General features: G+C 37.0%; 1 protein-coding gene across 2 annotated transcripts; it reads right to left on the bottom strand.

Annotated features, from left to right (window-relative positions):
* Positions 1-577: 577 nt before the first annotated feature.
* On the bottom strand, positions 578-19,620 carry foxk1 (forkhead box K1). 2 transcript variants are annotated; one of them, XM_077213315.1, is made up of 10 exons: positions 17,787-19,620; positions 14,885-15,082; positions 8,138-8,294; positions 7,907-8,053; positions 7,628-7,821; positions 5,508-5,674; positions 4,916-5,161; positions 4,588-4,776; positions 4,098-4,301; positions 578-2,551 (listed from the first exon to the last, which is right to left on the bottom strand). In XM_077213315.1, exons 1-9 carry the CDS (start codon positions 18,191-18,193, stop codon positions 4,102-4,104), a joined length of 1,905 nt encoding a protein of 634 aa, XP_077069430.1. In that variant the 5' UTR covers positions 18,194-19,620; the 3' UTR covers positions 578-2,551; positions 4,098-4,101. The 2 variants fall into 2 exon arrangements, with proteins under 2 accessions (XP_077069430.1, XP_077069429.1); XM_077213314.1 differs by having other exon boundaries at positions 578-4,301.
* Positions 19,621-23,985: the final 4,365 nt, after the last annotated feature.

Consider the following 23,985-nt stretch of genomic DNA (forward strand, 5'->3'; position numbering starts at 1 on the left):
CGGTGACAAAATAGTGTAACAAACGTAACCTAGCGTTTAAACTGTTTGTAGTTTTTATAACCTATATATATATATATATATATATATATATATATATATATATATATATATATATATATATAAAACATTATCAAGTAACAAACAGGCATTATCATTGTTAAACACAAACACACTAATTCCAGGCAGCATACATATACAAATAAATAGTATATAATACTAGACAGATTTAAGTTGTTAAAGTGTGGTGAATTTAAATTGTCATATTGTTTAATCAAAGATGCTTCTTTATTGCCTTATGTGCTATTATATTGGTCGAAATAAATAAATAAATAAAATAAAAAATACATACTTTATATTTCCGCTAGATTATGTCTGTTGCACTATTTGGTGGCCGACAACGACTAACGTTACCCATGATTTTGTACCAGCCATTAGCTGGTAAAATCCAAATTCACTTTATATCTACCCAAACACATCCATACACTTCGAATTTATTAAATGAAGGCGAGCACTACACGATCAACCTGTAAAACACTTCGAAGTAAACTTAGCTTATGCAAAGAAGGCAAAGAGTGTATTTTGAAATGTTCTTTAATAGAATTAATGCATGTATACTCCAATTCCCCAATGATTGCACATGGTACTAATATATGAATATTTTTACAGTAATGTTAAAAAATATATATTTACCTACCACCTTCTCTACAACAACAAATGGAAATATACTAGGCATATACACTCAACATTTAACTAAATTACTAAAGGGCGAACTACACTAAATAAAAATAAAAACAAACACAACATAATCCTAGCCGAGAAAATCAATGCAGTGTCAATGCACAATACTTTAAACAGCAAAACAGATTGTTATTAGAGTTAAACTAAGGAATTAAAATTGTATGTGTAAAAATAAAAGGCACCAGTTCTAACTAAATTAATAAAGCCAGTATCCAGTGAGGAGTTACATTACAAAATACCTTTCAATCATTCAGTAACATTCATTTAAATATTTTAAATACAAGATCTGATACACCAGCAACATTTTTTTTTAATTTGCACTTTCTCATACAAACTTCTTGGATGCAATAAAAATCAAAGCTGTAATTGTAGAATTCATACCTACTGCCTTTTGTTTTTAATAAGAAAACAGTGCCAGAGATCATCATTACATGCGCAAGGCAAGCAGGCTGCGGCTAAAACTTTGTAGCTCATATTTTTTAATAGTTTGCTGTTAACAGGATTTTCAAAACTTCTGCTCAGACAAAGACAGGACAGAGTTTCACAGGTTTATAAAGAGTGTTAATGCCACAAAAAAACAAATGGGAAAGAAAATTGTGGAAACAGAAACAAGCAAAGTACCCAGGATATAATAAAGATGGTAAGATTTCACGGTTTAAAAATAAATTACATGAATGATCAAATAAACAAAGGCAGGGGCAAAGATACATTGCAACGCTTAAACCTTCATCTATGGAATCGAGACACAAGATGTCATGATCACAGATTCATTTAAAAGATTAGCCAGTGAAGTATTTTTATTAATTCCAGGTACACCATTGCATAAACTGCATGGACAGAAGAAAAGCCCTCATACATATTGTGTAGTTAAATACACATTAAAAGACAAACCAGTGGACATTCACAGATGTATGGCATGATCTCATAAAGCAGGGGGATTTAAGGGGTGATTTGTGTACAGTGGAAACAGATTATATCTTTCAACTTGTTTGAAAAGAGAAAGGAAACAGTTTAAATTTGAAATGTTTAGTGTATAAACACTTGCATATGCAAATAGCAATGAACAGAACAAGCACAAAAAGGAATAATAATAATAAAAAATCTTAATATCTTTGAGATAAAAAATACTCCATGGTTATGTATGCGTACAGACACTGTGGCAGATTGTTAATTTTTTTTATGAAAAACATTTAGGCAGTGACAACTGATTCTGTATGTTAATTGGGTTGACAATGACAATATTTGTTTCACCATTCCATTGGTTATTTCATGATGATCTCAAATCAATTTAAGAAAAGAAAAAAAGCATACAGGCCAGTCATGAAGGATACATTCTCTTGTTTAAAATGAAAATATAATTCAAATGGAATAGTGGTTCTCTCATTAATTTTGTTTATTGAAGCCCACATTGTGAAGACATGAAACAAAGGGTAACATCTAATCAACTAGGATCAATCTCGATATTTTTTACATTGATATCTGCTTTGTTGGAATCCAAATATTCTTTTGATGCTTTTAAAACCTCCAAAAGACCTTTTTACTGACAGATTCCTCTTGATGTATGCATTTCTCCGCTGAGCTATAAGAAGTTTTGAAGCTTGCAAATGATGCAAAACCTCACTGGTCAATGACTAAGGAACCAGCGAGATTTCATTTCCTGTCTACTTTTATCGTATTGCTCAGTCCCTTCCAGTCACAACACGAATAGTCACCCTCATCTGTTCTTCTAGGGCTCTACAATCCCTCCATTGTTACACAGGCAGGATGCTGCGTTGTTCATTTTTTCTTGCATGATGTGTTCATTGATTCAAACCTGCGAATTAACTTATTAGTAGGCAAGTTTGATGATGTTGTCTTTAAGTAGTAAATGCAAAATGATTTTTAGTTAGTCCTGAAAGAAGTGGAGCACTAAGGCACTAATAATGAGGATATGCATTTGGTCTGTTGAAGTTTCGATTTCCACTACAAAAGGTACACTGTACGGCTGTCACTGTACGTCTAAGTTAGCATACAAACAGTGGCTCACTGCAAGTACTCTCGGGTACTTCACTGCACATTTGTGGTGTGTACAATTTGCAACATACAAAGCGGTTTCTGAATTGAATCCTGTTAGTGATTGTCTTGAAGCACATTTTAATAACTTCAATATATATTTACTCTTCTCTTAGTAAAACTAGAAAGTCTCATTAAAGGCTGACCGTGTATATTCCTAAAAAATAGGTTTCTTGAACTCTCAGAAAAATACTGAACATTCATTTAGTGGCTTCTGTGATTATTAAGTGATCACAGAAAGTCAAACAGCCTCTGCAACAGTTACATTCCTAGGTCTGGAAAAGCATTTGGTATCATGTGCTTGCATTCATCCATTGATGCAATCAGGATTTCTCTTGGCCAAGTGCTAATGGGGATCGACCAATACGACTGAGCTACGTTAAATACGATGAACTTCAAACAGTTATTCAATTTGTTTTTATAACAGAATATCAAAAATGTATCTACAAACACATTCTAATGGTCTAATATATAGTTTAGTTCAAAAGTGGGTGCCACGAACAAATAAACAAACGCTACTTACATTCATTGAGTTCTTTTTAATTTTTCCGCTAAACACAGACCAATTAAGAAATAAGCATTTTTCTAGACATGTCTCTTTGTAGTAAGCAAGCAAGGTAAGAATCGTTCCCAGAGTAATAATAATAATGTAGGTTAAAGAACTCCAGCTAGAAAAGGCCTCTATCATATCTATTGATTTCTGGTGGTCTACTACTGTGTGCTTTGAGTTGTAACATATTTTATTAAAGATAGTCTTTTTTTTAACAGAGAGATAAATAAATTCTCACACAGGCCACACAGGTGACTGCAGTGACGCACAGCTTCCTGTGACCCTTTTTATATACTGTTTCAATTCAGAGAGACTCATGGTCTCAGACTGTAATAGCTGCATAGGTATTGGTCCCACCCCATCCCGAAAAGAAGAACTCTCTCTCTCTCTCTCTCTCTCTCTTAGATGTACCTTGTGAGGAACTACCTGGGCGCACATGCCTAGCTGGTGGCTTTAAGCACATGTACCTCTCTTCATACTTCTTTCAAACATTCTTACAAGATTAAAAACCCCTACAAATTTAAAACTGTGAGCATTGAATTTTAATGCTGCCAGATGTAGCTCAATGAATTAACCCCCATGATACAAAGACGCTTTAACCTTTTCTTACAAAGACATTCGATCAGTTACCCATGTCGGGCGTTTACAAAACTTTTAAGTTCTCGTTTTAAAGAAAACCAAACACGTTTCCCTCAATGTTTAACGATATTGTGAGATGTGCTTTAATGATCCGTCATTGGCTCACTCGTTCACTCACTTATTCATTCACTGGCCTCTTGGTTCATTGCAACAATAACAGGCTGAGGGACTGGAGCGACACTGTCCTCCTCCATTTTGGGCCGTTTGAGCTCGGGCTCGTTGATGCTGGACTCGTTGGTTTCCATGCTGGGGGGCCTGTTGACCAGCACAGGTGGGGATGTTGAAGCCTGGGCAGCCAAGATCTGAAGAGGATTGGTAAGGGCTGAGGGTATAGAGACGACAACACAGAGAATAGGTTACAGGTCAATGACAAGCAATAGTGTCTAACATAAAGCAGTTTACAACATGTGCCAAGTTCCTAGACATGTACTATTTGTATTCATGTTATTTGCATTCTGCATTTTTATCTGGGAAAAAAGTTTGTCATGAACCATATATTTAAAACACGTTAGAAAAATGTCATGCATTGTTAATTGGCAAATCATATCAGTAAAGCACAAGACCAGCTTCAGAAGAACAGTGAATGGACACACACTACGCACACATACCGTAAGCACTTGTTGGTACACTGGCGATAGGAAGAGCATGTTTGCCATTCTGAGAAATGGTCTGCACGGGAAGGTGGTGAATGGCGCTCTGCTGGACAACAGTGTAGCTCTGCTGCCCCCTATTGGCCGAGCTTATGTGACTCCCTACAGCCTGAATAACTCTACTGCCAACCATAGGCATCTCATCCACTACATACACAGAAGATTAACAGAGAGACAGTTAAGGCCTATTCACTCATATTGCAAATTTGAAGACAATACTAGGCATTCCAACAGATTTAGCCAAAAACTGCTCTGTGATAAAACAAGAAGAAATGGGTTGTTTTACCTCTTTGATCTCCAGGTCCCTCTCCTGAGCTTGAGGTGGTGTTAGCCAGGATGTAGCCATTGGGGGAGCTGGTAGAGGTGGTCACTACACGGACCATGGTGACAGCTGGCGCCTGCTGCACCACATGGATGGCCTGACCGGAGGAGCTAATGATGGAGGCTGGCATGTAAGTCACAGGCTTGGGGATGGCGGGTGATGACTGAGATGGTACGGCCATGATTACAGGATGGGTGCTCACTGGAGAGCCTGAGAGACAAGAGGAATCACCAGAGAGTCAGAGAAAATTTAGGACTGGAGAATCGACTGAATCAGAAGCTTGCCGAAACTGCATAGATATAAATGGTAGTCAGCTACACCACAAGTTATAATTATTTAAGCAAACTGTAATTGAACATCTGCAGTTCAAAAATGCATTTTGTTCATTACAGGAAAAGCTCCACAATTTAGGAAAAGCTACACCATTTTGACCACAGCTGAGCTAATATCGTACTACTAAAAAAATGTAGGTAAGTTAGTATTGTTTCTATTTGAAGACTATACATCCAAACACTGGCAGTCAGTATTGCTGTGCTATCAAAAGAAGCACGGTCACCTGGTGCACTCTGGGAGTACCGGTACTCGGGCACAGACGCAAGCTTGGAGCCAAAGTCATGCTCATGTGACACTGGGGATCCTTCCCGTGACAGACAGTCGGGGGTCTGGAGGCCGCTCGAGTGTGGAGAGAGGAGGCCGGAGTGGGTGGGAGACGCTGGAGCACTCCTGAAACCAACACAATGATCTGTCAGTCATGCACACTGACATCCTGGAAAACAGTAAGGGCCCATCCAACCAAAGACGATAGCTATAACAATCACAATGAAGATATAGTTATAAAAATTATTATAAGTAAAAAAAAAAAGCAGAGTCCCCATCGCAACTACACCTATAACGACAGAGAAACGATATCATTGGAATCACTTTCAGAAATTTTTTTTCGATTGACAGTCAATCGAAATCCATCCTGCTTTAAAATGCTTGAGCAGACAGCAAAACTGCAGCGCACGCTCAGAATAAACCGAACGTTATTGTACGTTGCTTTGGTGGATGCTAATATAGTTATTGTTATAGTTCTTGGTGTGAATGGGCCTTAATTCTCATACACACTGTGAATGCAACGCATACATGTTCAGATGTTACAGGCCAAGGACATATACATTTTTTTAAAAGTTAAACTAGTTTCTTAAAATGTGCAGACTGAGACAACTTTAAGAAATTAATGTAAACAGTGTGAAGCTTTCAAAACACTGCTCTGTTTGTGTGAGCAGTGTGAGTTTGAAGCAACACTAGCAAATAATGGCCAAAGTAATGATGGATGGGAGCATGCCTGGGAATCCTGTTCGAAAAAACTCATTATTGACGCAATTTCATTTGGTGCCAATAGGGGCACAGGAATGAGACACTTCCTCTTTAAGAAAATTTCAGCCTCTAAACATAATTGAATAATGATCAAATTCTAAGGTGGCATCTCACTAGTCAATTTGAAACTTGATTTTGAATGAGGGTCTCTACCACGAAATTATTTTTTGCATAACATAGTTACAAGAACGGCAACACTTGAGTATAATAATGTTATATTTATTCATATTCAATACTAAGTATAATGAACTAATAAATGAACACCAATTTATAAAATTAATAGTACCATTACAATTTTTTTTATTAATACCTATTAATTTAGAAACATACTACGGATTATTAATTCATGTTCCTTCATAATCTATTAACTAACGTTAATCTCTACAATTTGAAATGTTAAACAACAACTACATAATGTGAAATATCAAAAGTGACAGTAAAGACATGTATATCACATTTTTATATATATATATATATATTTGACATTTGAGCTTCTGCAAGAACCAATAAAGCTCATTCTTGTGTTACGCAGCACGTTTGAGCTTCAGCAAGAGGTTTGTTCTCTTGGATCAAGCAGGTTTGGTTGATCTTCTGTTTAGGTTCGCTGATCAATGTTTACATGTGAATAAAAGCCTAAATTAAATCTGTTCATCATATAAATCGATCGAGTCCCTTCAGAAAATTTTGGACAAAACAATCAATTAATATGGATACACATTTTATGAACTCTTCAAAAAGTCTTAGGTGTTTGGAATGACATTAGGTTGAGTAATTAATGACCGAATTTTATTTTTGGGGTGAATTATCCCTTTAATCACATTGACATAGTTTTTAGATCCTTCGATAAATTTTTTATGAAGGTCTTGTAGGATTCCACATCAGCCAGTCTTCTGGTGGGATGGTACTTCTTGCTAAAACACTGAACCTTTGCAATTTTCATATTTTTGCTATCCTGGCTTAACGGTATGAACGGTAACCATATCCACACTTGAGTTACTAACATCAGCCAATGTTTGAATCATGCATTAGAGTTCATTTTGGACCCAAGTCTGATGCAAGCTTTTACAGCATGTGTAAAAACAGAGAACACAAAGTTGGGTCTAACTGATGCTGCTGTACCAAGTGGCTGACGAGTGAATGGGATCAAATTCAAACAGACTTACTTTGTTCTGCCCAGTGAAGAAACAGACAGATGGGGAAGAAAGAGGGAAACAGAAGAGGCTAAGCAGGCTTCTATTACATCAGACGGTGCGAGTGTCATAAGGGGGTCAGCGCAGGGTGTGCTGGGTTAAAAAGCGGGGGTCTGAGACATCTCACCTGGAGGACAGTGGGCCGAAGGGCGTGCGGAAGCAGGACACCCCTCTCTGCCGACGCTTTCTGAAGGCCTGCTCCACCAACTTGGCCTCTGATGAGGGGTCCACGCGCCAGAACGAACCTTTGCCTGGCTCTTCCTGTGAGCGCGGCACTTTAATAAAGTAGCGGTTGAGAGACAGGTTGTGTCTAATGGAGTTCTGGAGAGAAATGAGATTAAGGGAAAGCAAATTAGCACACAAACATGACAGACAGACAAACAACAATTTTGGCCGATAAACTGACCTGCCAGCCCTTGTCAGCCGTCCTGTAGTAGGGATAATGCTTCGTAATGTGAGCGTAGATGCCACTTAGTGTTAGCTGTCTGTCCGGTGCAGACGAGATGGCCTGGACTATCAGCTGAGCGTACGAGTAAGGAGGTTTGGACTCATCCTGAAGGAAGAGTGGACAGTTAATCCTGGGAACAAACACACTGACCATGATTGACATGCATTGGTTATTGCAGGAGGCTCTTACCTTAGGACTGTCTCCTCCTGTGGTTTCAGTGCGCTGTTCTGAAACAGCCTTGGCAGCAAACTCAGCTGCCAGCTGGAGATCTGAGGTGATGTTGCGACCGTAGCGGTATCCCGAAGAACCTGCGCCCCGAGGGCTCGCTGGGCAGGAATTGGGAACGCTAAGTAGAGAAAGGATGGACAGAAAGGTGTGAGGACATCATTTATTAAACAGGCCAAGAAGACTGTTTCAGAGATTAAAGGAATGCTTCTGATTAAGATTGTATAGAACCTTTTCACAGACTGATGAAGCATTTCCAGTTAATAACATCGTAAATCTAGAAAAAGTTTTTATATTTATATATATTTTTTAAATGTAATGTACATTTTTTACACTATACCTTGTTTTATATTAACTTGTTGAGGCTGATGTGCAGGTGTTTCTAACACAACAGCTGAAGGATTTGACATCTTTCTCTCTTCTGATCACTGTAATCAATCTCTCGATATTTTTTTTCCTGTTTTGGCAAGTCTTACAAACGCTATCATGATTTTTTTCCCCTTTGTTCTTGGAGCAAATGGTAATGAAAAAAAATATATTTGTTGTAGTTTTCGTTCACCATTATAGAAGTATACCCAACTCTGACTTTTGCTCCTGAGAACCCTGGAAAAAATGTGACAAAGTCCATTCCAGTTTAAATGTTTAGGTTTATAAGCAATTTTTAGTGCTTCCTATACACTTACAAAGCATGGTAAAAAATACACAACAAACCCATAATTTAAAGCATAAACATAATTAAACATTATATGCATTGAAATGATTCTGGTGTGATAGAATCACTAGCATTTTCTGTGCAACGTACTATACACTACCATTCAAAAGTTTGGGGTTGAGATCTTTTTTTGTCAGAGAAGTTTTTGATATAAGTCTCTTTTGCTCACCGAGGCTGCATTTAATTGATCAAAAATACAGTAAAACAGTAATATTGTGAAATATTATTACAATTGAAAACAACTTTTTATTTTACTAAAATTTATTTTAATGCATTCTTGCTAAATAAAAGTATTAGTTTCTTAAAAAAAAAAAAAAACTCATGAATGGCAGTTTCACAACCAAAATAAAAAAATAAATATACTTATGTAAACTTATGTCACCAGCTGAAAAGTAAACCTGGTTACTTTCACTTGGTAATATATGCAGAAGTATCAGGAAGGGACAATGAAGGGATGTGACGAGGATGCACTATAAAACAAAAAAAGTGTACACATCCAATATCGAGCAATAAATAATCAGTACACGCCTGATATCAACTGATATGGTCCTAATATATTGCCAATTTCTATACGTAGTTATTCATTAAGCACTGTTTGCATAAAGTATTAAAACACGACTAGAAGAACCACATCCATCTAGAACACTTTTCAGCTCGAGTCACTTTTGTGCAAAAATCCACGCATAAACGTTACCACTTTTCAACCAATCTTTTTTGCAGTCCATGTTTTCAACCCTCCCGCTCGCTTGCCTTCTGGCTCCATTTTATATGTATTAATTACGAGTGTTACTCTAAACATGTTTTCTGTTTGTTGCTCATGACTGCCTGTGGTAACTGACAGCAGATTACATGCTGAAAATTACCCACAACATTATAATCCATTTTATAACCCTTGTTATGCACCTGACATAAAAAACAATGTGCCAGTAGGTGGCCCTGAGCCCTAAAAAACAAACCATTCAGATAAAAGAGGAAAACAAGTACGGAGCCATTAGCCACAGGGTTTCCGAATTGTAATGATAATAACTGTATTATTTAGGCTGAAACTGACAGAAAGACATCCTGAGCAGTGCTATTTTAAGACTTTCGTTTATTGTCAACTCATCAGTAAGTCTCCCATAACGCAGACACACCCCACCATTCCTTCACCCGCTGTGTAATTTTTTACTGCTAGCTTTCTGACAGCAGTGCACAACCGAGTGCTCAGCTAAGGCTGTTGTGCTACAGGCTCTATTGTGTTGTGCGGGCAGAGACAAACAGGCCTCTCTGAGCGGCAAGGGGAAGGCAATTGTGCGTTGTGTGTGTGTGTGTGTGTGTGTGTGTGTGTGTGTGTGTGTGTGTGTGTGTGTGTGTGAGGGCACAGCGGGCGGGGTGCTTTGGGTTGAAGTCCAGTCCTGAGGCAGCATTTTCACAACAGCCGGACCGTATTACAAAAACACCTTAAGGACAAGCAAAAAGACAACTAACACCTCTTCCACACAGACTTCACAATAAAACTTCTGTTCTAAAAATGGCTTACGAATATGTAAAAAATAAATAAATTCAAAGGCAAAATGTTTGTCCTAGTTAAAATAAAAATCTAAAAGGAATGTGTACAGGATTCCTATTTGGATTTATATCCTAAATTAGAAAAAATCCCAAAGGATCCTAATGGTATAAAAAAAACAAAAAAACAACTAAAAAAAAACATGTTTTACATTTAGTATCAAATGGCGATACAACATAGTACCAAACTTGATTATGACACAAAAGTTAACCAAATGTCCTTTAAAGGTACGCTTTTTTTGTACAAAATTAACAAATTTTAAATGATGAGTCATTTAATCCTTCCATCAATCCTTTTTCCAAAACGTGTTTTTGTCTCACTATGGTAATCCTATTATAGGTGATTATAATTAGACTGGCAGGATGATTTTCACGGGATATAGCGTACATACGTCACTCGCATCCATGCATGTCTCGTCATTTACATAAATAGAGAAAAGTTGCTCCCTCCAGCAACTTTGATGTCTGTATGGTGTGGGAGTGAGATAAACCTTCGAGGACTGCTAAACCTCGAACCTCCAGGGAATCACCAGTTAAAAAAAAAAAAACAGCTAACAGAGGAGAGTATGCTAGGAAAAAGAGAACGCAACAAAGCTCATAATAAAACAAGAATAAACATTGCATTGGCTTCATGGAGATGGCGAGAACTGAGTAATTTAAAAATGCTGTGAAAGCAACGCGGAGATGGGGTTTTTGTTACTCAACAGGTGAGTAAGGTATTTTATTGAACAGATAAATTGCCATATGTAGCTCTCTAACAAGAATTCATTGTAAAGCATTATCTATTGTAAAGAGTGGTATTAATCCACACAGTCATGCAGAGCTGAAGCACAACCAAAACAATGTTCTTCCACAAAATGCATGCAGTTTAGTTTTGCATGCGCTAGAGGGCCAAAAGTTACAGCGTACCTTTAAAATCAATCACTGAATAGTTTTAACATTATCAAGATTAATATATTATTAATTAAATGAATTAGTTAAAAAATATGTTAATATCGGCAACCATATTCATTATTTGCATTTAGCATTGTTTTTTTTCCTGCTGTCCAAAACAGAACTGACCAGTTACTTAGTTTGTTGTGATGAACTAACTGAAATGTTTTGGGTCTAAAATTCTGCATCACGCAATGCATTTATATTAAAAGTAAAAACACGCCGTCAATTTTAGTGGTACTCAAATTCAAAACACATTGTAGTATAAACAATGAGGTTGGTAAGCCACATGATTCCAAAGGGTCATGTGCAGTAATGATTTACAGAGGACTATCTAATGAACTATTTAACCAATTGATCATTAACTCAGTAAACTAACAGACATCTTCTCTGAATCAAAAAAATGATTCAACCCAAATTCTAGCCAACTTTTAGTTTTATTAATTTTTTTTAGTCAATTTATTCAATTATTTAATGCATTAAGAATGACAAATACTTTTTCAGCATTTGTTTATCTAGGTTATTGTTAATTTCTATCATCTACACAAGGTCAGTAAGATTTAAAAATAAAAAGAAATTAATACATTTATTCAGAAAGTAGTCAAGAACTTAATCAATGGATTAAGAAGTTACAGTAAAGACTTTTACATTAAAATGACATGATAATAATAGGACATGTTTCTTAGTCTGTTGGACATTTTATTTTATAAAATAACAATAATCTATTGTGAACAAACATGAATTAACAAAAACAATAGTATATTTATAACATTAACAGAGTAATAAATGCAGTAAAAATTGTTGTTAGTTCATGATACCTAAGGCAATAACTGTTGTTAACAAATTGAACCTTATTGTAAAGTGCTATCGCCTTACCCAAATGATTCTGAAGAATAAAGAAAAAACAGACAGTAAGGTCAAAAATGTGCAAAGGAGCTGATATTGCTGGTTGTACTGTACATGGCAGTTATTCAAGCAGCTCCATGTGTGTGTAATGCAAAGCTTTACACACATCTGCTGTTTGAGACAATCTGGGAATGTCCCTAATCCATCACTCAACACAGACTGAAACTTACAAGAGAAAAATATTACAGTAGAAACTGAACTGCAGCTCATACGTGGATAACCAGTTCCAATGCTTGTAGAGCTGAATAGAAGGAAGTATTCCCCCCAGTAAGGGAAGAGGAATCAGGAAGGACAGAAAGCATGTGTCTGTTTATGCTGGGTGTAGGAGCAGGCCAAGGAGTGGGATGACGGGGGTGTTTGGAGGACTCGGAAAAAGGAAACTATCTGTGGCTCAAAACACCAAACCACAACACTTTCCGAACAACCAATCAGGGAGCTCCAAGCTCAGCACATGCCATATATGGTATGTGGACACAGCATGCTTGCTTTGAGAGCCACACGTGGTGCAGAAGAGCGGAGAGGCCGCCAGGGGCAGGCTTTTCCTACCACTATTGTATCTACTAGATACACAATGCAGCAGACAGCTTCAAATACCAATCAAAATCAAGCATCTCCTTTTGCATGCAAATTCTGATGCTTCAGTGTAAATGCAGGAATGCACTCTGGAAACATATTGAAATGTGACTTTTGCTTCAATTGACTGACATCATAATACGAATATGCAAAACATATTGTTCTGTAGTCTTTTTAAAATGTCATATTTTTGCATATGTACTTCACCAAATACATTAGGTGCTGTAAATTGTTGCTCATGTTTTCATTTCTATGCAGAAGACCTGCATTTCAAAGACAAGATGTGAACAAAAATTACTTTCAAAAAGGTCTGGAAAAGAACTGGTTCTCTAATGAAACCGTTTTTGGTCATACTTTAGTTTTTCCAATTCTCACTATTTACTAACTATTAACTACAACTTTTGCATCAAACTCCCAATTACTGCTTATTAATAGTTAGTATGGTAGTCCTTAAATTTAGGTTTTAGGTAGGATTAAGGGATGTAGAATATGTTCATGCAGAATAAGGCATTAATATGTGCTTTATAAGAACTTGTTCATGATAAACCTGTCTCCATACCAGTGTGATCTTCAAATATTCTGAATGTTCTGATCCAATCTGACTTCTGACCTGTAATGCTGCCAGAATCAAAATCATAAACTGTTCGTTCGTTGGCCAGAGGAGAACTGGACCCCTGACTGAGCCTGGTTTCTCCCAAGGTTTTTTTTCTCCATTCTGTCACCTGATGGAGTTTTGGTTCCTTGCCACTTTCGCCTTTGGCTTTTGTCTTGCTTAGTTGGGGACACTTAAAGGGTAAGTTCGGCGTTTTGCAAGTAAAGCCCTGTTTTAAGATCGTTTCTGATGAAATCGAACGGTTAAGATTAAAATTTGGACAAATGCTGCTGTCCCGAGAATTTTAGGTGTTTGTATTAGCACCCCCCCACCTCCACAATGGTTTCATAGGGGCACTGGAACAATCATTCATATAAACGCATTAAACTTTAGTTTACAAAGACGTGAAACTAACCGAGTGGTCTGGGGTGTTCACTGAAATGCTCACGCAAAAATCGCTGCAAAAGATGCTTTCCAACAGGTGTTTTACCATTCGTTGTAAAACTGTGGACCTATTTTTCCAACGTCTCACAACTGCGGACATTCTTCCGTGAGAGCTTGAATAATAGACACCCAGCCGAGTTGGTGGCGATAATGCACCTTTGCCAATGTTTGGATAGCGTAGCCTACAATACCGCGACTGCATAACTACAGAAAGAATACAAACAACCCCATTTCCGTCTCCGGCGGCGGAGTAATACCGTTACCGCACAGAACATCCAATTCAAGTCAATGGAGTTGGACAAAAACTACGATAAAACCTGTTGGAAAGCATCTTTTGCAGCGATTTTTGCGTGAGCATATCAGTGAACACCCCAGACCACTCGGTGAGTTTCACGTCTTTGTAAACTAAAGTTTAATGCGTTTATATGAATGATTGTTCCAGTGCCCCTATGAAACCATTGTATAGGTGGGGGGGTGCTACCACAAAAACCTAAAATTCTCGGGACAGCAGCATGTGTCCAAACTTTAATCTTAACCATTTGATTTTATCAGAAACGATCTTAAAACAGGGCTTTACTTGCAAAACGCCGAACTTACCCTTTAATGTTCAACAATATTATCGATCTGCCTGCATTGAAACCATTATATGAGAACTGAACTGGACGATGGTATCACTGTTTTCTGGCTATATATAAATAAATTAACTAAATTAACTTTTTTACAACAAAAATAAACCATCACTGAACTTACTTAAGATTCTTCTAGATCTGTTGTAAAGCAGAAACAACTTGAATTATTTCCCTGTTATCACTGTAAAGCTGCTTTGAAACTGAATCTGTATTGTAAAAAGCACTATATAAATAAAGGTAAACTTGAGTTGACTTAATCAACAGCCAATATCCTATATGCAAGCTAATAAGCAACCAGTTAACAGAGAGAATTGGACCCTAAACTAAAGTGTTACCACAGTTATTTTCTCTGTGTGGTCGTTCGGACGAAGTCATACCTAATGGTTCCAGTCGGCGAAGGCAGAGGACTCATCATACTTCTGAAGTCATTTTCAGGAATGCTGATTTTCAGTGGAGATATTTGTGGGTAAAGGGGTCTCACAGGGGATACAGGAGCCTCCTCCTTCATTGTCTCCTTGTGGTAGAGCACTGTAAACTGAATCTTTATCACCGTGCTGGGAAATCGAAATGTGCACCTATAGAGAAGGACAAAGACACATTAAGGCATAAAAATAATTTTACATGAACCTAAATATCAGTAAAATATGTAGGTGGTGCTTTTCTTCCAGCAAAACTTACAAATCAGTAAATAAGCAGCAGCTTTTGACTATCGTTCACAAATTTAGGGTTGGTAAGATTTATAATAAAAAAATAATAATTAGAAAAATACATACTGCATAAATTGATTAAAATGGAAGGCAACACTGTAAATGCTGTTCTTTTGAACATTTGAAATATGTGGTATCCACAAAAATATATATTTTTAAAAAAAGCATTTCTTACGCTCACTAAAGCTGCATTTATTTCATTAAGAATACAGTAAAAACAGCAATATTGTGAAACATTACTATAATTTAAAAAAAAAACATTTTCTGTTTGTATATATTTAATATTTTATTTATTCCTGTGATGTCAAACTCCAGTCTTTAGTGTCATATGATCCTTCATAAATCATTGTAATTTGATGAGTTGCTGCTCAAGAAACATTTGTTATAATTATCAATGTTGAAAACACTGTTGTGCTGCTTAATATGGTGCCACATGTTTGAAAAGTTAAAAATAACAGCATTTATTTGAAACCGAAATCTTTTGCAAGATCATAAATGTCTTTTCTATCACTATGACCTATTTAATGCATAGCCTACTTGAATAGAAGTGTTCATTTCTTTCCCTAAAAAATTAATTAAATAGAAAATCGGACATTTACTTTGTCATTAAAAATTATTTGTGATTAGTGGACATAAAATAAACAAACAAAAAAGGCAAAAAATCTGTATAAAAAAACAAATTACTTAATTTTTAGGCTATGTTTCTGCTTGGGACCAACAAAACGTGAACTTTGGAGTAAAAAAAAAAAAAGAACCCTCCCTTCCACCCCTTTTTCTGTGTTTTTGAATTGTCGACAGTGTAGCCAGAGAGAATAATGAATTGGTGCACCGCCTCCACTGGACGTATTTACACAAGTGCTGCACCAGGAAGCCACTTTTAATGCTACAGCATACACACTGCAGTTGTTTTGAATGGCTGGCTTGGCATGCACCCATTACTGGTTCAGTCTGTCCGTGTTTTCACAGCAGTCTGCAGGAATAGCCACTCTGACCTCCATGACAACAAGCTCCACAGATCTACTCCGCATTGATAAGACAGATGGCACACACCAAGACATAGTAAAAGCAATTCTGATAAGAATGAAGAAGCCAAATAGTGATTTTAATCAAATCTGAGAGAGACAAAGAGCCTAACAGTAGCACAACCATGTAGGGACCTTCAGTCTGATCTAGTTAGCTAGTTTATCCACTTCTCAATCATTAGTGTTTACATTTAAGGCTAAAAACTGCTTTCATGCTGATTAACTCTACAGATTACAGATATTGTAACTGGTTTACATGTGGTACACTTTATCAGAGACATCTAATGCAGCAGGATCATCAACCACTAACTGATCTGTGATTGTTACAGAGATAAATATCTATTTGTGCTGCTTAACTTTTAACTTAGTGTAAACAGAACAACTAAATCATGGGAAAAGTAACAGCTCTTTTAATTTTTTTGTTTAGAGTGGGTCAATAAAACACTTTTAAGGTGTTTATGTTTAAATAAATTTAAAGTTGAAAGTACAAGTTTAAGTACAAATTCAAATAATTTCAAAACGATTTGTAAATTTAAAGCTCAATCATTCGAAAAATTATCAAAAGCACTTTGTATTGAGAACTGTAATAGTTTACACTTCCAACCAATCAAAACAAAGACGAAAATTGTGCATAATCCATGTCATGTTACTACTCAAATGTTGTTGTTCAAGGTACTACATTATAGTATCACTAGGTTTTTCCCTCTGTTCTTTGTCTGCTAAAGATCATAAAGTGGTTACTACTGATATGTGTCATAAATGAAGCCTGTATCTCACATCTGCCCACAAAAATCATGTGGTGGATCCAGTCTCTGTCGTGCACATCGTACCTGTGGTCGTAAAGTGAAACGTTTAACTTTTCATGTTTATATGTTAACCCCATCTTCAGCACCAACCTCAAAACAAACACTTAGCCTATGGTCAGTAAATTTATACACTATAAAGATGTAGGCTACCCCTTTTGAATCCAGATCCATTGCCAGGTCCCGACCTGGGGCGTAAATGGTTACTTGACTCAAAAACTTTAAATTCTGTTATTGTTTACACACCCTCATGCTATTTCAAACTTTCATTTCTTCAATGGAACACAAATGGATATGGTTGCATTTACTTTCATTGTATGGTTAAAACATTTAAAATGAATTCCTTCCACTGAGGAAGTAGTCATACAAGTTTAAAACAACTTGAGGGTGAGTAAATTATTATTTGGGGTGACATATCCCTTTAACTGGTTGATTTAATTAAACAATAGCAGATTAATAAACCTACTGTCAGATTATGCAGGGCCCAAAAAAGTTCGAAGCTGGAAAATCCATTTAAAGTTTAATTTTTCCCTTCCAATTTGTACATTAAAGACACTGAAATGATCTTGAAGTCAGTTTCTGACAGCTCTCGTGGATTCACTTGCTTGCAGACTACTTGGATTAAGCAGGCACTGCATTAAGCACGTTAATTTAATCTCTTGTATGTGTGGTGCATTAGCTCTCTAGGTGAATGGGTGCTTGCCATCTGGCTAATTTAAGGAAACAGATCTCATTTTAGTAACTTACTCCCTCGGTAGGAGAAGTGGAGGTGCGCCTCTCCTCTGGAAAACGCCGTCGACAAACACACCGTTCTTGCCGAGACAGCGCAAGTAGAAATGCGGCTCCTCGAAGGTGATCTGCAAATGTCTCCTGGATATGAAGCTCGAGTGGCCCATGTTGACATCCACGGAGCCGTGCGACGAATTCCGCCCCACGGTCACCGTCTTCTGGCGCATGACGAACTCGAAGTCCCTGCCTTCCAGGCGAGCGAGGGCCTGCGACGGAGGGGAGAGGGGCATGGATGATATGATCCCGGGCGAAGTCGAGGAGGAGAAAGTGTACACGGGCGGGATAGAAATAGCCACCGGGCTACAAGGAGCAGATTTGAGAGCCAACAGGGCTCTCGCTCCGGTATCATCCCCAAAATCAGCCATTTTGTTGAAAAACACAGAGGGGATTGCAAGCGCAACGGCTATGTGTTGGTAGGGTTCACTGTGTTGCTGTTGGTGGTGGTAGTCAAAACATGGAGATGGCGCGTGGAAAACACGTCATGGATTATTGGACGGGAGCGTGGTGCGCTTTACACACTCGTGTACACTTCACTCGTTTTAAAACAGTTAGCGCGGAGTAATGCGATATTCTTGATATTTTTCGTAATTGTTATCTATGATGTTTCTTTTTTTCTCGACAATTTTCTGAGGTCTAACACTAAGCTCTCTGGCAAATTAAAGGTTAATATTGTTTCAGTTCCTGGAACCGGACGACACGTGCGTTACATGCGGCAATAAAAAAATAAGATGATTTGATGTCGATTGCAAGCGCGGTTGCTCGCATTGTAACTAAATACACGTGGGGTTTGATCTGTAGTACTTCTCGTTCGATATGAAAAACATTTAGAAAGGTCAATATAATGTGACGTGGTTGGAGAAGTGACGTCACGGCGCATCGACCATTCTGCGCTCTTTCTGTTTATAAACAGAGAAAGAACAAGGCAGAGGAAAACCCCGGATGATGGACTTTCTCAAGGACACGTTCTAATTAATTTTAAAATGCATTAATAGGAAATCGGTGTTCTTTCAGGACTGGATGAATAAAGGTGTCTGGTTGTACACATTATGGATGGGGAAGGAAATTTCTTTAGTTATGATGATTTTTTTGTGATAGGCCTATATCACGTGTAGCCTACTCGGAAATTATCTTTGGTAAAATCTAAAAGCCCTGATTGTTTGGTTCAGTTGGTTAAAGTAAAACATCTGTAATTTCTGGTCTTAATTTTGCGGAGGAGAGCAATAAGAAAAAGGTTTTAAGAACATGTAGACTTCCACTTCTAAAGTCATAAGTAGTTAATTTGGATTGTAATATGAGTGCACATTTTCTGAAGCAGATGTTGAGTCATTGAAACATTTATTTTATGAATGCAAATAAAATGAAAAAATCTGGGTTGACCTTTATGTTAAGTTAAGTTTGAAATATGTAATGATACCTGACTTTAGAACTATAAACATTGTATTTTACTCTAAATTATTTGGCCAATTATTTCATACATAAATATAATTCTCCAAAAAATTTCCGCCACACTCACTTTTCCAGAAAGATTTAATGGTGTTCTTCAAATCTTTTAAAACTCATGCGTAAAAAAAACAACAACTTTAAACTGTGTAATCTTTGAAATGTATTTCTAATGATTAACCCCCTTTTGTGATATTTTATTAGCCTTTTTTTCTTTGTTTGTTTTGTTTATTTATTCATTGTTTTCCTGCTATTTGTACTTCTTGGAATTGTATTAAGCTTTGTCCAATTGAGGCTTGTTTTGTATTTGTATGTTCTTTCAAGCAATTAAAAAATATTTACCATCAGTTTATTGAAATCTGTGGTCTACAGATGCAGCAGTGTGCTTAGCATGTATGTCATTACCAGAAAAGAAGATCATACATGGATGTACTGTATACATGCACATGAGAACCAGTCTATGGTGAGAACAGTAAAAACTGTGCAGTTTCACTTGTCAACACAAGGTGTCTGTCTTCACTAGTGCATCGACAGTTGTACTCTAACCACAAAAATAAAGATATATATTTTTTCAGGGTATAAATTGACCTGTAAGAATCAAGAATCCCATAGAGAACTGTGTAATAAACTGATGTAATGTTTTCAAAATCCTACAAGGACTTTATAAACGTGGTCTGCCTGGCCTTCTGGATTAGTTTATACCAAAACCTTTAACAATATTCTTTTCCTGTCTTTGTCATTTTTATGGGGTTCTTTAATGTTTTGATTAAGATCAGGCAATGGTATAAAGAATTTCTAGGTCAAAACCAAAAATTCTGTTTGATGGAAGATGAGTCAGCAGGAAGTGGGAAAGAAAAAAGCTGCCGGATTTCTCAAAAATGAAACCATGGTCTTGCAACAAAGGTCTTGACCCTATAATATTTTCCCAACAATGCTGAAAAGCCTTTTAGTTTACCCAATGTTGCACATACAATCTCCCACATGTCACAGAAAGACAAGAACATTTGTAAAGATGAAATGAGGAAGAAGGCTTTAATGTAAATTGGAATTACAGCTGGTAACATCACATTCAGTGCTGAGGTCAACTGGAAATATTCAGTGATAGCAGCTAAAACATTATATGTGTATTATCTAACGAAATATATATTAATCATTTTATTTGATTAAGTGAATATAAATAACCCTTTGAGGAGATTCCTATTAGATCTAATCAAATCAATTTCATTTTTAGAACACAGTAAATTTAAATAGTGTGTTAGTCTTAATTAAAATGTTAAAAGTAGTCAGAAATCTAAAAAAAGAGCATCAATATGAATAGATCATGGTTAGTGTAATTAAATGTATACTCCATTTTGGCAAAATAACAGCCAATGCTGAAAAAATATTTTCTTTTTTAGGTTCTGTGTTATACTTCTGGTTTTCGAGGGGCGCTCAATTAAGGCTATAAGTGGTTAGAAAACAAACAATCTCTTCCTGTTTAGTCTTCATTTTCAACTGAAATTCAAGAAACTGGATTCAGTATTATAGTCTTTCTGGGTGCAATGAACAGCAAAATGCCCATTTTCACAGAAAGTATTTCTCTCATGGGAACATTTTATGTGGTAAAATAATCCTGACACAATCCATGATAATGTGTCTTTTTCCTTATGAGATCTTGGTATGAACTTCAGTGTGACGGGTACCTTAGGCTGAAAAACAACATTCAGTTCTATGGTGATCTGAAAAAAAATTCATTAATTCAAGAAAAGAACATAGTCTGTCTGACATACCTCATGTATACGAACTCTAAATAATGACAGCCAATGTACCAACCTGTGTCTCTTTACTTGTTTCCACAGTGAAGTTCTGAAGAAGCTTCACAACAAGAAGTTTCGTGATCATTAGGGCAAATCTCATTCCAATGCAATTTCGAGGCCCGAGTCCAAAAGGCATGAAAGCGTACTGTTTTACCTCTGATTTACTCTCTGGGCTGAACCTGCATTTGAGAGACTTTCAGTTAAGCAATTCTAGATTAAATATGGCATGTGGTTCTGTAAACTGCATAAATCACATGCTATAAGATCCATCATGTGAGAAAAACAAAAAATTGCGACAGTGAAAGAAATGCTCACATCAGAATCACATCACCTCTCCGGCCTGAACTCATCAGGAGAATCCCAGAGCTGCGGGTCACGACATAAAACATGTGTAGGAATTCCAACCAGAGTGTCTTTTGGTATCGTCACCCCATTGATCTCCACAGTCTTCTTACAGACCCTTTCTAAGCGTGGGGCAGTGGGAAGGAGACGCATTGATTCGTTGATGGCCATTTCCAAGTAATCCATTTTCATCAACGCATCGTATGTGATGGGAGACTGAATAATAATAAAAAAACAAGACATGTCCAATGCATATGGTTCAACTCTAAATGTGTTGAACCATATGCTAAATTCTTGAACCATATGCTAAATTCTTTGTTTAACAGTTGGGTTGATATTATGTGTACTAAAATGGGTCCAGTGTGGTGGGTAGACGGTTCTTTATGTGTTTCATAACTAGCCTCTCGAATCACTTCATGATGATAGGTGTAAGTGCAACAGGCCGGTAATCATTCAGACAGGACACAAATGATTTCTTTGGCACAGGAATGATGGTAGCCGTCTTGAAGCACACAGGAACAACTGTCTGGCTCAGGGAAATGTTAAAGAAGTCCGTGAGGACATCTGCAAGCTGATCAGCACAATCTCTGAGCACCCTGCCAGGTATGTTGTCAGGACCTGCAGCCTTCCATGGGTTAATTCGGGAAAGAGAATTCCTAACGTCTACTACAGACAGACGCAGTACGGGATCGGTAGGAGTTGGTGTTCCGCAAGTCAGGTGTCAGTGTCAGTCTTAACAGGCCTGAGGAACATAACGTACAAGACATCGCCAGCTGAGGAAGTTCAACCTGCCACAGGAGCTGCTGACACAGTTCTACTCAACCGTCATTGAGTCTCTTCTATGCACTTCTATAACTGCTACCAAATCAGACATCAGAAGCTTACAGTGGACAGTCCGGACTGCTGAGAGGATTATTGTTGCTCCCCTGTCCACCCTCCAGGACCTGTACTACTGTACTATCATTAATTCAACATTTTATTGTACAACATAATTCGACAATTTAGTCTGATTCAAAGGGAAATCAGAATGCCAAATCCTGACTGGAGAGAGGAGGAGCTGGGGAGGGAGGAGGGTAATTTGTGTGATTTCAAGAAATTTACAATCAATACAGACGCTGCATCAATTGTATCCACCTAACACGCCCTCAAAAAAAAAAAAAAACTGTTCCCACTCATAAGTATGACTTGGTTAATGTCAGATATATCATATTTAAAATGTTTTTTTTTATAGTAAAAGTGTTGTAACCCTTTCTTGGTGGATTGATTGCCCTTTATATAACCACAGTTTTACTACAAATACCATAGTTAAACTTTAATTTCTTTGTTTAAAGAGGTTAAGATCTATTGCGATTAAAAATATATTTTACAAGAGTGACCTGGCCAAGAGGGCAGCAACAAATAAAATAAATAAACAAATTTACAACATCAAAACACAAGACAACACAATCAAGGGTCACAACAACAATTTACCAAAATCTAAAGTACCAACTATGATTAGTGTAGCAAAACCACGGTTAATTTGTGCTTGTGTGTTGTTGTTTTTATTTATTATTATTATTTGTACTATTAAAAACAGGAGAGTTATGACCAGAACCATCAGGGTCCAGGTCACAGACAGAGACGGGAGGTCAATCATTGTAAGTCAACCAAAGTCTTCAGTCTCTTCCTAATACAGTTGCTGTTGGTTTTATTCAAGTCATACAGCGCATGATCAGGAAGTGGGTGTGGTTTACAGGTGAGTAAGGGCGACCAAATAAGGAATAAATCGACAGGTTATGACACCTATTTACGTTTTCAGTTATCGGTGGTATCTGATCTTGGCAGCAATGGCGGCTAAAGCCTTTAATAATTTGTTAAGAAACGTAAATGAAAACTACGAAGCACAAAATGTAGGCTATTTCTAACAAAAACAGGTTCGTCTTAAGTGTCAAATTTGCTATAACATCATTTTACTCACCTTAGAAGAAAATAAAGCCTGAGTTTGATATCTGCGAGTCTGCGACGACATGAAATATACTAAGGCACACAATAACATTAACACTGTTTTTTGAACAGTTTACAGTGACACCCATTGCTTTGGACAAAATGAGAAGGTGAAAGACCTCGGGGTGTTTCATGCATATTAGTGGGACAAAAAAGGCTGCTCGACTGCGAATGTTAGTTTCTGTATCCAGGGATTGTTTTGGAGTTGAATCTTAAAAATTAAATAAGTAGTATTCGCCTACAAATTGATACCTCTCACTAATTATGGTATGATGTTGTCAGAGTTTGGATATGAGAGTTTCGTACCTAGGCTATTAAACAAATTAAATCTTGATTATTGACAAGAAAACTCTCTCAATTGTGCGCCACTCTGTAGACTTCATCACTACTAGTGAGTTGTAACTATATACAGATTACAGAGGGCACTCCAGGTGTGTGTATGCTCAGCTTCCAATCACATTTAATAATAGGCTATTGATACGGTCGTTGCATAACACCCATCAGTGACAGAAAAATTTACAGTGTTGACAGAATGACCATATTTTCCACATCACACATATAGCCAGTTTTTATGGTGTTGCTACTAATAGGACCTA

Source organism: Siphateles boraxobius, unplaced genomic scaffold (assembly GCF_051911475.1).
Source record: "Siphateles boraxobius isolate OS27281-9 unplaced genomic scaffold, OSU_SipBor_1 66, whole genome shotgun sequence".
Taxonomy (NCBI): domain Eukaryota; kingdom Metazoa; phylum Chordata; class Actinopteri; order Cypriniformes; family Leuciscidae; genus Siphateles; species Siphateles boraxobius.